Here is a 17,226-nt window from a genome sequence, read left to right on the forward strand (position 1 = left end):
TTTTGATTTGGCTTCTTAAAAAGGAAGTCACTGGACCATAATATGGAGCATTCGAAGAGTAAATCCCCAGCCAGGGCTTAATGCTCCTCCTCTCATCAGTGTGTGATTAATATAGGAGGGGATCACCTCTCTCCTCCACTATCTCCAGCAGCTCAGCATCAGAAGCACTCAGGAGGCCAGTGTGCGGCCTGGGGCTCAGCTGCTTCCGCAGTGTGACATGAGAGTCCCCGTCCCCGGGCACAGGCAGCTGCAGTGCTAGCAGCTCTCCACCCGTTCTGAGCAGCACACCAACCGCGGCCACAGCCGTGGCAATGGGGAATCTCCTGAACGGGGTCAGCTTCAAAGAGCCCACCACTGTGGAGGACTGCGACTCCACCTGGGAGACGGACTCCGGGGGAGAAGAGGAGCAGGGGGACGACGAAGAGGAACCTGAGAAGGACGGGAGAGAAGAGGGTGAGCAGCAGGAGAAGAAGCAGGGCGGCGCTGAGCAGAGTGGAACAGAGGACCTGGGATCAGAGGTTACAGCAGGAGACAAAACAGACACAGATCAGGTACAGTCCCGATGCCAACATGTGCACACCTCTCTTGTATTGTTCGCAGCATCACAGTAAGGACATTATGCACTTTTATGTATGTGTGTTAAACGATACAAAAACTGGCTCAGCTAATCCTCCGTATGCTGCTGTCATTGAAATCCAAAAGGTATATAATACAAAATCAGTGCCTTCTAGTGTGGAGAGTTATACGGTAATGTAAGAAATAAAATGGTCCACATGCATTCCTATGTACTAAGAACTAGGAATTGCGTGGAACAGGTAATAAACTGTAACAAACTGTACGTCAGTGCTGCGTTGTTATTCAGCATTTCATTTAACAGATTGCTACTAAGCTTCTTTTCCCACCACTTTCCCTTTGTGTCTTGGTTTTACATTGATCTCATACAGCACATCTGTTTTCTCTATTTATGCTTGCTAGACTATAGCAAGTGGCATTAGTTTATTTATAACTTCTAACATTGTTTCACTTTAAGAAAATATTATGTAATGAATTCAGTCACTTACTCATATTCACGCAATTATGGTCTTCTTCCACCTGTGTATATTCTGTCAAATGATTTGTTTTCGAAATAATCCAACAATTAGATAATTGGTTATCCTAAAGAAAAGATAATTATTGATGGTAGGTTTTGTGGTAAAACATTTGCCAATGTTTGTTTTACGTGTTTACATTATGAGCAATATATATCTATACACACACACCCACCCACCATATAAATTTAACACCAGCTATTTTAATCCGCAGTGGTGTAAAGTTAGTGACTTTTTGGTAACAACACTTTTGAAGACACAAAATACAGACACTGGAAATTTACTGTACATATAGTACTGTGTGGACAAACATTGGTTTGATCATTCATTGACCAAAATATACATATTAACCCAATAATCTGATAATACAATAATATTGCCCCTTAATATAAAGACATTTGCCCTTAGTTCATTATATATACATTTTGCCCCTTAACATATAAATAATGATTATCCCCATAATTCATAAATAAATGATGCCTCCTCTTGTGTTCTTAATGGTAGGACAGCTGTAACAGCATGCAGTTTGAGCAATCTCTCCTCTCACAAACAGCTCTTTTATTTTGTCTGTTTTGATGGTGATTTGTCAAATAGCATCTTAGCAAATATGACGGTTTGTATTTTGAGCCTATCAAAAATTGGGAGGGCGATTTTTAAAGTGGTTCTTTTTTCAAGTTGTGTTTTCAACCTTTTTACTGGTTTAAGCAAACCATCAATTAGTAAATGTACCCCCTTAGGGTCATTTATGAACTGCAAGAACTTGCAGTGCTTCTTTATCTATGCAAGTTCCCCTATTTATCTGCCTAGTGTATTTCAAGTTGTGCACACGCTTCACTCTCTTTGAAAACATTCCTATAAAATCAATCTGCACGAAGGTATGCGGATTGGTGAAAAGCATAGTGTGGAAATAGTAAAATGTCAGATCAAAGTCCTAACTATTACTACTTTAGGGCCATCGGTTTCATACATTTAAACTGTTCACTGACTCTCTGTAGCTACTGCTCAGATTAGCTTCATATCTATCTTAAATGAATCTCTGGTACCTCAGAGGTGCCAAAGAATTAAAATTATTTTGCAGAGAGAAACATTCTGTGGTTTTCCTGCAAAGCAGGGAATGCCCATAAATGCATCATCTCTATTCATTTATTTATTTAATTTAAGTAATCACAGCCCACAAAATGAAATAATGTTTTTTCACTTCAATGCAATAGTGCATGTCAAGCGCCGTCCCTGCTTTCCATCTCTGCCGTAGGAACGGACTTCTGATTCAGGTGTCGGTAGTGTGTGCCCGTTGCCTAACACAGGGATACGACTTCCTGGTGCCCCGTCAGTCATACAGCGCATGCGTGTCCGTTGCTAAGCAAGAGCAGGCATTCTTAGGGTTTCCTATTGGCGGTCAGCTGTCAGATGATGTCACTGACTGCCGGAATGTTTATTGGACTGCCTATAAGACAGAATATTGGGTTTCACACCTTCAATTTGGTCCTGTTCCAGAGTACTATTATTCCAATTCTTCCTGGTTCCATTCATCCTTGAAATCCTGGTACTGACTCCTGCATATTCCTGACTACTCTTCTGCCACACGTTTCTGGTTCTGTTGGGATCCCCTGGTTCTGCCTCAGCTACCCAGACTTCCCTCTACTTGTGTTCTAGCTGCCTCGCTAGCACTAGCATAAAGGGGTTGCAATCTGCACAAATTACAGTGAGCTCCCTGGTGAGTTTGTGACAGTGCACCTAAGCCACACTTGGTAAGGAACACTCCCGCTTTGACCGTACATTTCCCTATATTTGGTTATCCAGACTAAGCATACTCACATGTTTCACATTAGCCTGCATCCATGATGTCAGATTAGGACACTCTTTTAGATCAAGTTCAATCGCAACTAGGGAACAGAAATTTTAACCTTTAGATTTCACAAGAATGTCTTCTAATGTGCACCCCAGCGGTCAGCATATGATTCTCACTTAGATTAGTTTGGGTGTACTGTGAGCTATCCTTATCTTGTAGTTGATACTTGCTCTGCGATAATAGTCGACTCTCTGCATCATAACCTTGTATTCGGGAGCCTCACGTAATCCTGTCTTTTCTTCTCGGTGCCTCACTAAGAACACTCAACTCAAACAACACTCAGGAACAACTTCTTTCTCGCCCTGCTCTCACTGTACTCACTCCTTCTAGTCCTGGCTTTTATCCCATTACATTTCCAAGCATTAAAATGAAAACAGGTGAGTCACCTCCCATAGCAGGATTTCATTACACTATGTTTGTAATAATTTTGGAAACCTATACATTCACACTCATACAATCCTGTTAAACATTTAAATGGAATGTGCAGCACGCCAAACTATTAATGTTAAAAAGCCGCTTCCACTTGAAGTACCCCAAAAAATTTAAATACCTCAAAACTTGATAACGTTTTCCTACGAAACCCTCTATAAGGAAACTCTTCCACCATTGCTGAACAGAATAACTAAATACGTCTCTTTGTGGAAGCCCTTCATAACATGATGACTGGGTCTAATCTTCGCCATTAGAATGAATGTCCTCCCTAAACTTCTGTATGATTTCCAGACCCTCCCTTTAGCATCCCTACACTCATCGTTCCGTGAGATTAAAAGATGTCCTTAAAATTTGTTTGGAATGGAAAGCCCACACAAATCAAGCATCGATATTTAAGAAATCAATATTAGCAGGAAGCAGAGTGATGGTTCCATGCAGGAATTACATGTATTGCCCAATTCAATGACTGTTTGCAGATGGATTTGTGAAATGTATCAAATGTATTTCCCTCCTAAACCTAAAACTCTTTGAATACTTTTACGTTAGACACTTTGCCCATCCCCTCCAGTCTGTCTTCCACCCACTAATCCCATTAAGATATTTTGTATACGGAAGGCACATCATACGAATGGAGAAAATTACTGACCAACCCCATGATAAACCAGGTTTTTTTTCAACAAAGTGTTGTCAGAAAAGGTAGGAGCCATCCCACCCACACCTAAATCCCCACTTTCAAATGGTCTGGTTTCAACCCTACCTAAATAGCTACTATTTTCCTCCAGTGAGGACCATAGACCTCCAAATTCATCAACTACTATCTAAGCGATGTCTAATGCCTATTCCATGATATCATTACCCCCTCATTTTCCCTCCCGATTTCACAGTGGTCACCCAGTAGACAGAAGAATATTAAAGTACCAGGGAAGCCAGTAAGCTTAAATTGCATACTTTTTCTTTCATAATAAAACCACAAATGTATATGCTTGGCAAAATATTGAGTAAGTACATTTTGCATAGGAGGATGGGTGAACCTTGGCAGATCAAGAGTTACTACAGGATAGATAAATGATGTGCTTAGCTGCTTAATCTGCAAATTTAATTTTGTTATTTTTAAATGAACTGGAAGATGTCTACATTACATATATGACAGTCACACCTTCTCAGAGTTGGAGAAAAGCATACATTTTAACACAGTTTTCTACTCCATGTAGACACAAGTGTGCACCAAATAAGCACAATGCGCATAGATATGTATAGACCAAAAGATTTATACATTGTATATTTTAAATATTTGACACTAGAACACAGGAATCATATGAAAGAGAAGTCTCGCCTTTCTGCAATGAACACAGGCATCTGTGCCTAGATCAGATGCACCATGACCATGCTCAATGTGGTTGTGAAAACATGCATGCACAGCCCTGTAAAAGTAGTACATGTACAGGTGCTCTGCAACATGTAAGATTTGCTCTTTGTAAAATATCCTAATTACAAACAACCGTAAAGTGATTCTGCCTCTTTGCTGTTTTTCCACAAGTCTTTGCCTTTTGCACTGCACGGCTTCTGTGCATGAGATAAAGCATTGCCTAGTTTCCAATTGTCCTTCTGTTCTTATCTTCCATTGAAGTTCCTGTCTTCCATTGACTGTTCTTTTCACTCTTTATATGCACAGTATATCAATGAACTCTGGAAAGTAATTGCTGACCTATATTTATTTTTATTGTCATACCTTCAAATTTGAAAAATTAAATACTGCCCATGCCTGGCTTATTTGCACCTATTTGTTTATTTTATGCTTTTCAAGAGTCTATGAAGGGCAAAAGGCGCTTAATTGAAAAGCCTGGTTAATGGCTTTATATATACTCCATTTTCTCCTCCTTGAAGCTCATTATAACAGCTGGGGTACATGAGCCACCATTTCTCTTCTGCATTTTAATGTTGCATCAGATCATTTCTGCTGAGGTCGTAAAGCATAAGGAAAATTCCAAATGGCTCATTTTTACAAGTCCGGAACTGGAGTATGATTGTCGGCCTTTAATAAATCCAGAAAACATTTCCCAAACACAAGTACAAACCTTGCTTAAAAAATTAAAGTCAACCTTGTTGTAAGTGTTTTTCAATCAAACTGCAAGTTAAATTGACTATAAAAACAATTTGACAAGTTCATTTTTTTTTTTTTGCAATAAAAGCTCTAAAACGTATATTCTATATTGGTAACAGGATGACAGGTACATGGAAAATGTAGCTGTGAAAATTGACAACTAATGTCCAATATGCAGTATTCATCTGGGCAACATAATGCCAATTTGTTTTAGTATGTCTAGTAAACTGCCGTTTTTCGTTACATACAGAATAGTTGTTGACAACAGAGCAAATGTAAAATCTATATATCTAATAAAAATAATTCTAGCTGGATCTCATTAATGTTTCATTCTCTTTTGAGAGGGTCCAAAAGCTTAATGTTAGGCTTAAAGAAGATGTGGCTAAATTTACTTTAAAGGATTATCATAGCTCTGCAGTTTCCTTTATAAATAGTGCATATAGATGTGTCAAGTCTGTAACATATAAGAGGTATGAGAATGTGTTATATTTCACTACATAAAAAAACTATCATGGTCACAAGGACATGACAAGTATACATTTCACAGAGTAATGTGGTATTAGACATATACTAAATATGCATATCTGCTTACTTTTGCTTGCTTTGGTTTCTCTACAATGACCAGATATAAAATCAATATAAACTGCAGCTATAAAACATTTACCTGCGCCATAAAAGGCAGTACATTAAAACAAAGCAATGTTCACTTATTAGTGTTTACTGAACTAAATAAACATTTACTGTCAGATTTACCAACATAGGCTAATTTTTACAATGTGTTTCCTGTTCTTAAATGAAATAATAGAAAACATGGACTGACACTGATTTGCAATTTTCCATCGACTTATTGCAGGTACAACAGTGCTGAGTTGCTCAGTATGTGATACACCTACCTGCATGGTAAACTAACAAACAAATTGGGATATGTTTTTTGGAAACAATTAAAGACGTAACGCTTTTTGGTAAACGATTAGACACATTAGGAATAAATTTATACACTATAAAGGATATGTGGGATGTATTAGGGCAAAATGTGATCCTAAGATTTTTAGAGAAACCCCTCAATACTACAGGGAATGAGTGAGCTATTTTGCAACAGTTACTATATTTATGATAATATGTGTATTAGTGTGTCAAAAGAAACAGTTATAGTGACGCCATTTGTTAAAAAAATGTCAGACTAATGATGACAAGGAAGCTTTGCCATATTTTATTCTGACCATTTTCTAGTTTATGCTAAATAATGCCACTGCATTTTTTAAATAAACTAATTTCAGGCGGTTTAAATATGCACTTTCACAGAGCAAATGCTCTTTTGTGATGTCACACACTTTTTACAATTGTACCTATTTTTTCAGGTAAGTGCATGGATTTGTAAGCTAACATGGTGCAATAGTTTGCAATTTCCAATGGAAGGACTTGTCTGTATTGGCAGTGTTGCAGATTAGGTGCATGAGTGCGCTTACTTTTGTACCCACATACAAAGACAAGGGGCCTGATTCATTAAGGAACTTAAATTAAGAAGTTTCTTATTTCAGTCTCCTGGACAAAACCATGTTACAATGCAAGGGGTGAAAACTAGTTTTCTGTTTTGCACATACGTTAAATACTGAGGGGGGTATTCAATTGTTAGCGAGATCCCCGGAAAAAAGAGCGCTCTAAAAATATTACCATTAATACGGTAATATGCGCGTAAATACCGTTAATATGGTAATTTACTCGCTGAATTTCATCTCGCAGCTCAGGGAGCTGCGAGATGAAATTCAGCGAGTACTTACCGTATTAACGCTAATGTTTTTCGAGCGCTCGTTTTCCAGGGATCTCGCTAACAATTGAATACCCCCCTGACTATTTTTTCATTTAGCACACAAATATCAACTTTAAATTTCAGTGTACAAATGAGCTATCAAGTATTTGTGTGCTACATGACAAAACAGTCAGTATTTAACTTATGTGCAAAACAGAATACTAATTTTCACCCCTTGCATTGTAACATGGTTTTGTCCAAGAGACTGAAATAAGAAACTTCTTAATTTAAATTCCTTAATGAATCAGGCCCAAGATTTAATTTTGCAGGATAAAGAAGTAGAGAAAGAACATTGAAAGCTATTATTACATTGCTTCAAACAGGCCTACACCTGCTTCAAACAACAATAGTGAAAAATCTAATATGGCCCTGATGTTCATTCACCCTCAGTTATTAAACACACATGAAGAAATGGGATAGGCTTTTACAGATTTAAATCATAGATGGCCCCCTTTGATACTTATATTGTTAATTTCCCAAGAGCTCTATAATATTTTAATCATGAACATGGGTTTCATGTAAAAGGATATGGTCCATATCTTATGTAAAACACAATGGACAACTCTATCCCATAGGAACATATAAACAGTATATCAATACACAGACAAGAAAACAAACTTTTTATTTCACTGGTACTTATTGCGCTGTGTTAGAACTCAAAGGATTTACTATTAGGACTTAGATTTCAAGTTAGGTTAAAGGATTACATTGCACGGTTGATTTCTTTTTTGACCATGAGTATCTTAAAATCATCTTAATCTAATGGACTTGTCTCTTTAAAACTAGGACACCATGGTTTAGGGATAGAAATTCTATTAGAGCTTCACCTATCTTGAATAAATTACAAGTGTATTCGATAGTGCCTCGCCCCCACCTTGGTGGCCTTAGAGCAAATGGCGCTTTGCCTATTTATAAAAAAAAAAGGACCTGATATAAACACACAGAATAGAATATGATTTGTGTGGTGTCAAAGTAATCTGTTTTCTGTTATTCAAGTACTACATTCAAATTTACTATCGATTGTTTGAATGTTTTTTTTCTCAAGGGCAAATATTCCTCTAACACATGACAGCCATTAGTGAAGTGGAAGAGAACCACTATTGTTGCAATATATCAGGGCTGTCCCACTGGAGCCACACCGGCCATATGTGGCACTCCGTAGCTTTTTGGTAGCCCCCGCCCTTCCTAGCACTCTTAATAGATAGCTATTTATATAGCGCCACTAATTCCTCAGCGCTGTACACAGAACTCACTCATATCAGTCCCTGCCCCATTGGAGCTTACAGTCTAAATTCCCTAACATACACACAGACTGAGACAGACTAGGGTCAAGTTAATAGCAGCCAATTAACCTACTAGTGTGTTTTTGGAGTGTTGGAAGAAACCAGAGCACCTGGAGGAAACCCACGCAAACACGGGGAGAACATACAAACTCCACACACTGACAAGGCCATGGTCGGGAATTGAACCCAGTGCTGTGAGGCAGAACTGCTAACTGCTAAGCCACTGTTCATTTTTTTTACAGTCAGCACATAGATTTAAGCCATAACATACATGCAGTCCTGTTTATATATGCGTAGACTATACTACATCTAATATCTCAAGTAGCTGATGATAGGTCCACTTTAATATTTATTTTGTGCCTTTGTAATTTTCCCCTTCCATCTATTTATTAAAATGTAAGGTAGGCAGGTTTTGTGGATGTAAATTGACATTTGCGCAATATGGCGTGTTGCACTACCTTTTGGGAGCAATAACAGCATCCAGACTGTTGATGACAGCCAACGCTTCTTGTGTGTTCAGAAACAATTACGTCATATTCCTGACCACATAATGACAACAGAGTTCCAAGTGAATGTTGTGAAAAGCTTAGTGTTGAAGGAAAAGCGTAAAATTCTGATGCAATTTTTCCCATTGTTAATTTTACATATTGTGAGCAATTTCCAAACTAGTTCTCCTCTAAGTATCGGGGTACTGATTATATGTACTTTTATCTTTTAATCAAGGGAGTTACAGGGTAGAAACAGGCATATTTTGACATTTATTTAAAAAAAAACATTTAATTGCAGAAACCTAGAGGAGTGATCAGAAACTGAAATGGGCCTACCCTATTTTTGTCATTATTAATAGATCCAATGCAAAATGGTTATGTTAGTGACCACAATAGCAGTTTCTATCAGATCCATGTCAGCGTCTATCTACTAGTAATGCCCTGCACGATCTTGCCTAGCTACCAGGAGGAACTCCATACTTATGTCACAAGCTTTGCATCGTAAAACCATGTTTAATTTTAAACACTGTTTGCATTCATTGCAGACCCGGGAACCAACCAACATAATTCCTAGTCCTATGACTCCATCCTCTGCCAACAGCCACAAGAGATGGTAGGTCAAGCATGGCCCACCCCCCATCATCTTCATTATCACATTTAGAAATATCAATCTGCAGTATGGCACAAACATATATGATTATTTAAATAACATTTTGCGTGACGGGGGGGTTAAAAATAAGTTTAACCAACATGAAGCAGAATTGTAAAATGTGTTCAGGTCACAAATATCTCCAGACCAGGGATGACTGTCTAAGCTATGACTATGTGGAAAACGTTACATTTTTATTCGTCTTTTAAGGAAAACAGACCAATATTCCTGTACAATGATGGTGCATTGTGGCGTTTCCCCTTTAAACATTATAAGCGAGTAAGACAATTCGCAGGTTTTAAAAATTGTTCAGTTTTACACGTTTCTGGTTACTTCATCCTCAAAACTAAGAAAGTTAACTTATGTGGTTTTAGTAAGGTGCTGATCAAAGAGGTCTCCTTCCCTGTAATGTGGTATAGCGTACAATAATGTATAAGAGCACATTATAAGACTAGATTTCATTAAAATGTGCCATTAACTATCCAAAAGCACATTACAAAATATTAGAGGTATTGGAGACCTGCATAACTATTCACCCCTTAGTACTTGATCACTGGATTTGTACAGTAAGCGCCTGATTTGGAGTCGGATGCAAGTCCTTCTGTTCAGCGCAAAAAAGCACTTTTGGCCAAAGATCCGTCTCAGTTTGCACTCTGACTGAGACGGATCTCCCCGTTGCACCTCTCTGCACTTAGACAGATGGAACGGGGGAGGTAGTGGACGAGCCCAGCAATATAAAGGCGTGTTTACGCTCTTTGCATGCTATTTTGAGTTGAAAACAACCGCAAATAGGTCTCTAGGAGACGTATCTTTTGCAGGTGCTTTCAGCTGGTGCAAGAGCATTTGATGTATTAAAAAACAAAGTAACAAATAATTACATCTTCAAAAAAAGGCATAACCAGCATAACAGCATAACCAAACCTTGTGCTGTTTAGGGGGTAGGGGACAATTTTTATTAATTTTTTTACATTTTTTTTATTTTTATTATCTGCGTTACAGGGTGCTGTGCATGATACACTTGCACGCCGGCCTATAAGGCAGATAAAGAGGCGTGTTTGTGCAATTTGAACAGTATGCTAAGTCGCATGGATCTAAAGATCCGTGCCACTCTAAATACTGTGTAAATTGCGGGAAGCAATTTATACTTACGATTTTAGTGTAAATTGCGTCTGACTCTAAATGAGGCCCTAATGTACACAGAAAATAGCCACTTTGGATGGTGAATGTTTGTGGAAGGGGATTTATGATTTAAATGGAACAAGGTTAAATTATAAATATCTTTTCTTGTTTGAATCAAAAATAATTTGCAAATTATTCCAGTAATTCTGAAATAAAACTATTAACCTAGTATGAAAATGAGCTCTTTCTCTCCACTTCAACCCACTTGCTGTACTTCAGCAGTGTTCCCCAGTAGTCTACAGAGCTGACAGTTCATATGCTAGTTACTCCTGTTGCACCCTCGCAAGGTAGAGGATAGGGTTAAATAGGTTTTGGTAGAAAGTTTCTAGTAGCCTGTCCTTAAAAATCTGATGTATGGCAGCACATAGTGGACCAGACAGGGTCGTCATGCTAAATTTCAGGCCCCTGGTACAGCAACTTCTTGGGGTCCCATACATAGGTGCTGAAAGGGGCATGGCCACACCAGGTTGGTGGCTCCTCCCATTATACAACCAGGCCAGGGCCCCCAAGCCTGGACTCCAGTACATTGTGCCTGACCCACCCCCCTCTCTGTGTTCCTGAGTCCAGAAGGGACTCTGGAAGGTGTAAAATATTCCGCTTGAATGTTTAGGGACCTGATTAAGTTTCAGGCACAATTGGACACCAATATACTGAATATATTCCTGGGCATGAGCAGGGCTGCCAAGAGGAATTCAGGGCCCCTGTACAACAACTTCATGGGACCCCCTTATAGTTGAGAATGTAAAAAAAAGTCTCCCCTTTTTCCTCATACTGTGCCTCTCCCTCCTTATTGTTATTTCATAAATCTATATATGCGTTTCTTTACAGTAATTCAGGAGATTTTGAGTTTAATTCTTTCTTGCACCCTCCTAGTGTCTTCAGAAGTACACAAGACCTAGAGATGCAAATACTGTAATATTCAGTGCACATAGTAAACCAGCATGTTTTAATTAAACTACCAAAACTGAGTGAAACTCTCTAAATGCAATCAACACAGTGCATTGATACATTCATTATTGTTGCAATTTTATCATGCAAAGAAAAACTGCATATTATATACCCTACCTATCACTCTATAGCTTTTTTTGCCATCCATACTTGTCAACTCTCCAGGAATGTCCGGGAGACTCCCGAATTCTCGGTAGGTCTTCTGGAATCCCACCGTAATGACGCAATTCTAAGGTTCTGTAAAATGACACACTTGCGCCATTACGTCACGGGGGCGATCCGCTTATCCCCGCCCCCTCCGCCCATACCGCTTCCAGGAACTCCCAGAGGGGCACGTGAAAAAGTAGACAAGTATGCCATATACCTTTGCTCATATATAAAGAAAAATATTCAGTATCATAACACATTGTGATTACATTATTCATTTCTCAAAATATTACAGCAAAATATGGATAATATATTTCAATATGGATATTTTTTCTGCAACAGCAGTCAAAAATAAATTACTTCTAATTATATTATATTCCATATGATCTATATTGACAGAGTTACAGACCATAGACATAAAGAGTAATTTATGAAAGTTCAAATGCTCATATGTTAAATCACTTATCAAGTATTTCTGTGCAAATGAACCTGTTTATATGGGTAAACCATATAAATTAGGGTCCCGATGGCAGCATCTGAGAGGGTACAAGGTAACGCTGTCTGATGGAAGGTGTTGGATCAGTGTTTTCAATGTTAAGTTCAGAGGAGGTGCAAATTTGCAATTAAGTGAAAAACTAAGTTTCGCTTTGTGCATACCTACCATCATTTGTAGTCTCCAAAGTGGCACAAATAAGCCACTCCCCCCGTAGAGCCTAATTACGTCGCCCAGGAACTTCCTGTTTGCACACGGTAGCTGTTTTTCGACACGTCCTGTCCCACTTCCTCTTAGACCATCGGGGAAACTGGCTGCTATGTCCCGATACCGGGACAAATTGTAAGTTGGGCGGGACAACGGGACAGTCTACTGAAATCGGGACACTTGCGAGGTGTGCTTTGTGGGATGTAAGTGAGCTGGCAGAGGTGGAAAAAGCACATATAGGTAGCTGTTCCCCAATTTACATCTTGTGCCCAGTGTTTTCCTTCTTGTGAAAGAAATTGAATTCAACATCTGTTCAGGTGCTGGAAACCTAACCCCATCCCTATACTTTCAATCAGACTTTATTTACAAATTTTGATGCACATTTAAGAGAAAATGATATTCTAGACCTAGTTTGTACAATGTAATAAAAAGCTTACAAACACAAAAAGGACATATATAATAACGAGACTCAATTTCCCCTCACTCACATGTTTTAATACATAAATAATGTTAAACAAGGCAGTAGATAAACAGAAAAGGGTATGGTGCTAAAATTGTACATACTTTGTGGTAATAATTTTACGATTTCCACCATGTGCATTTTCTATAGTATCTGAACACCCGCAAATGTAGGCTCAGATTGATTCTATGGAGGTGGTTCTGTCAGCTTGTTTTGTTAAATAACCACTGCCCAACATGGTGTCCTGCTGCAGAGGAATGAAAGAGCCTGCTGAACCCCTTTAAGTATAAACACTCCAGTTATTTTATGTGTAACTCAGTTTTACACAGTCATTGATTGTGACCTTCCTTGCTCTTCCCCACCCTGTTCTGTCTCTCAGCAGGTGTAAAAACAGTTATCTTGTTTCGCCAATGTGTGTGTGGACCTATATATTTAGGGGCATGTGCTGTAAGAAGTATCGTGTAATATTGCCATTTGCAGGTCTGATGTACTGTAGATGAACTTTATAGAGGATTTGCTTTATAACTTTATTAACTTTATATTGCATTTCCTTCAATACATTTACATCTCTGACATTTACTTTATCCATAGCCAATAGGTATCCATTATTTAAATACTCATAGGTTATTTATGTGTATTAAGGACAAAATTATCAGATTATAATGCTTACCATAGCAACACCGACCATTATAACTTTCAACAAAGAAAAACAAAGGAAAAAGTGTTTGCCATGCTTTTTTTTAACAACTTGAGACTTGCAAAATAGACCAATTACCAGAAACTGCTAATGCAAACAAAATAACTAGCATCCATCAAAATGGTTAGTGTCTGGAGAGTTTGATCCTGGAGATTAGGTAAGGGAATATTTGAATCACTTAATCTATTAACAGAACCTTACTTGCACACTGCATAAGTAACATGAAATGTTAAATCGTTAAACATTTACATTTCAAGCAAAATGTGGCATAAGCCTTCCAATTCAATTGATTGCATGTATGTTTTTATGTATACACACTACAAATAAACAGTGCCAATTATCTGAAATAAATGTGTATGGAATATAAAATAAATTTGACCAAGCAAAAATAAACTTTGAAAGTAGAAGTCATTCAAGTGTGTAGTGTTGATAGAAGAAATTATTACATTATTTTAGAGCTTTATAATATAATGTCAAAGAAAACTGTCGAGTAGACCTGGGATTTACCACATGGATGAAAAGCTCATAGAAATATTTCTTTATATTGATTAGTTAATTTTCTGGAAATTGGGGATCAAGTGGAAAAATCTTTCTACTGAGAATATGAAATGTCAATACATCAGCAACGTTTACACTAGTTCATCACATGGGTTATGTTAGCCCATCTAGCCTCTAATTGCTTTGTCTGTGTTACAAGTGTTCACTTCCTTGAAGCATTCACACTCAATATAAATGGATGTCAACTCAGCCCCATTTCATAAGCTGCTATTTATTATTATTATTATTATTATTATTATTATTATTATTATTATCATTTATTTGTTAGGCGCCACAAGGTTTCCGCAGCGCCGTACATAGTACAAACAGTAGACCATACAGGGTGAAACATTGCAGAACAATAAACACAAAGTACCAATGCTTCAGAAACTCTGGGCAAACATATGGCGTGAGGGCGGAGCAGAAGAGTAGGTATGGAGACAGGAGGGGAGAGGGGCCCTGCTCATGCTTACATCCTAAGGGAAGGTGGACAAAACAGGCACGAAGGGGAAGCAGAGATGCGAAGGAGAAAAAGGACTAGGGGAGAACAAGCAGAGTAGATGAGGGATTTAGTGGATGGTTGGAAGGCTTTCAGGAACAGGTGAGTTTTGAGTGCCTGTTTGAAGGAGCACAGATTGGGAGCGAGACGGATGGAGCGAGGGAGGTCATTCCAGTGTAAGGGGGTAGCTCGGGAGAAGTCTTGGATTCTGGAGTGGGAAGAGGTGATTAGAGTGGAGGAGAGGCGACGGTCATTAGCCGAGCGCAGTGAGGAGGCAGGAGTGTGAATGGTGAGGAGGTCAGAGATGTAGGGGGCAGTAGACAGGGAGAGAGCTTTGTAAGTGGTAGTAAGGAGTTTAAAGAGGATTCTGTAGGGGAAAGGGAGCCAGTGTAAGGCATGGTAGAGAGGGGAGGCAAAGGAGGAGCGGCGTGAGAGAAAGATGAGTCTAGCAGCCGCATTAAGTACAGATCGGAGGAGGGCGAGATGGGAGAGGGGGAGGCCAGTGAGAAGGTTACAGTAGTCCAGGCGGGAGATGATAAGTGCGTGGATGAAGGTTTTGGTGGCATCTTGTGAGACGAAGGGCCGGATGCGGGCGATGTTACGCAGTTGGAAGCGACAGGCTTGTGCAAGGGATTTAAGGTATTTAATATACTACCCTATAATTTGTAATACCATATACTGCTTATTGATGTCTCATGCATCTGTTTATTGCTACGTGATATTTTGTGTGGGCAGAGCAAGTGTGAAAGAAAAAAGTGGATGTTGAGATAGTAGAGAATATGACATATTACACTTTTTTGCAATATATATTTTTCTTTGGTTTGTCCTTTAACAGTTGTGCTACAATGATGTGCCCCAGATATCATTGTGTGTAGCTGATAGCTTTTCACTGGCGTATTAAATGCATGCTGGTGGGTTATAAAAACTGCCTGACTAGCACAGCTCAGCATATGGTAGCTGGCTGCTGACAGTTAAGAACCAGTGATGTACCTAAAGAGTAATGTTTACATGACATGCACGCAGGTTTTGAAACTTAATGTTACTATAAATTTTACAGTTGTGTAAAGTGAAAAATAAAATGAAACTGGTTAGGAGGCCTATTTACTAATAAAGTTTTCCATCTAAAATCTACCGCAAATCTTAGTAGATTTTACATTTATGAACATTGTATCAATATCTGCTGCTTTGCATTAATCTTCGTTTTGCCGTGCAGTCCCCATAACAGTGTTGATGTACACAGCTCAGGCTGGTGTACATTAAACGTTTTTGATACTTGTCAGCTATGTAAAGCTCTGCACCAAAGAGCAGAGCTTCACAGCGCATGTGTGGAGAGATCATGTGATCCCTCCTTCTCACATGCAGCATCGCATCCTCAGCAATGTTTGTGCGCATGCCCAAGCTTTTCAGTCGGCGCATGCGCACTGGAGTGAGAAGGAGAACACAGAGGATCGCAATCATCTACGAAACTGAAGAGGCAGTCAAAAGGTAAGTTTTGACTTCACATGAACTGCAGTTGTTCGTGACTGCTGTTCCTCCTGAAGTTTCTTATTAAATATACATAAACTTTCAATCCTTATCTTTGTGATAAGGATTGAAAAAGAATCATGTTAAAAAACGCGGACATCAGTAAATAGGGGCCTCAGTGAGATAAAAATGGTAAAATCAAATATATTGTTAACATCCCGCATTACTGTAAATTTATACTACAAAATATTTGGTTAAATATATAATTATGTAAAATAATACAATATTTTTGAGACAATGAAAATATGAATAAGGTCATAGAAAGACAGACATTTAGGAAATAGAAAAAAGCCATTAAACACATATATCTGTCTCTTTTATCTACTTAACATAATCACAATAACGTAACATTTCTTAGGCTGGGTACTCACTACAGTGTTTTCAGTCGATTATCGGGCCAATCAAGCGATAAACAACCGTTCAGCCAGATATGGCATTAGTGTGTACGCTGCAACGGTGAGCGATCATTCCAAAGCAAAATCTCATTGCACCATGAAACAATGTTGTTCCAATTCTGCAGTGTCACAATCTTTTCAGCCGATTATGACAGATGAAGAGCACAGATCTCAAGATAAATAATGTAAAATGTTGATCAGGTCTTTTTTTTTTTTTTTTTTAATCGTTGGTAAAATTGTTAAGGATATTGCATTGGGAGCAATTTGCTGTAGTGTGTACCCAGCCTTAATGGGGCATTGGGACACTACATTTTTTCCATTTTTTATATATAAATTGTTATCTATATTACAAATATCTGGAACACTATGACAAACTCAACTTGACAGTGGCAGAGCTAGATCAAGACTTTGGGGGTGCCTGGGGCACTTATGTAATGGTGGAC

At 38.6% G+C, this 17,226-nt stretch overlaps 1 protein-coding gene and 1 long non-coding RNA gene across 4 annotated transcripts in view; one reads left to right on the forward strand and one right to left on the reverse strand.

The window, feature by feature from the left end:
- LOC142144127 (uncharacterized) overlaps nucleotides 1-1,345 on the reverse strand; it is a 42,763-nt gene extending 41,418 nt beyond the window's left edge. Inside the window, exon 1 of one of the 2 annotated variants that reach the window (XR_012689656.1) lies at nucleotides 1,062-1,345. This is a non-coding gene — a long non-coding RNA (uncharacterized LOC142144127). Of the gene's footprint in view, nucleotides 1-126; nucleotides 446-1,061 lie in introns of those variants that run through there. The other variant, XR_012689657.1, reaches the window with a different exon arrangement.
- The window catches only part of OGFRL1 (opioid growth factor receptor like 1), a 68,126-nt gene continuing 50,997 nt past the window's right edge, over nucleotides 98-17,226 (forward strand). For both annotated transcript variants that reach the window (XM_075202598.1, XM_075202599.1), the window contains exon 1: nucleotides 98-551. In XM_075202598.1, coding sequence (XP_075058699.1) covers nucleotides 312-551 — 240 coding nt within the window. In that variant the 5' untranslated portion in view covers nucleotides 98-311. The remainder of the gene's footprint in view (nucleotides 552-17,226) is intronic.

The sequence above is a fragment of the Mixophyes fleayi genome, chromosome 3 (genome assembly GCF_038048845.1).
Source record: "Mixophyes fleayi isolate aMixFle1 chromosome 3, aMixFle1.hap1, whole genome shotgun sequence".
In the NCBI taxonomy this organism is placed as follows: Eukaryota; Metazoa; Chordata; class Amphibia; order Anura; family Limnodynastidae; genus Mixophyes; species Mixophyes fleayi.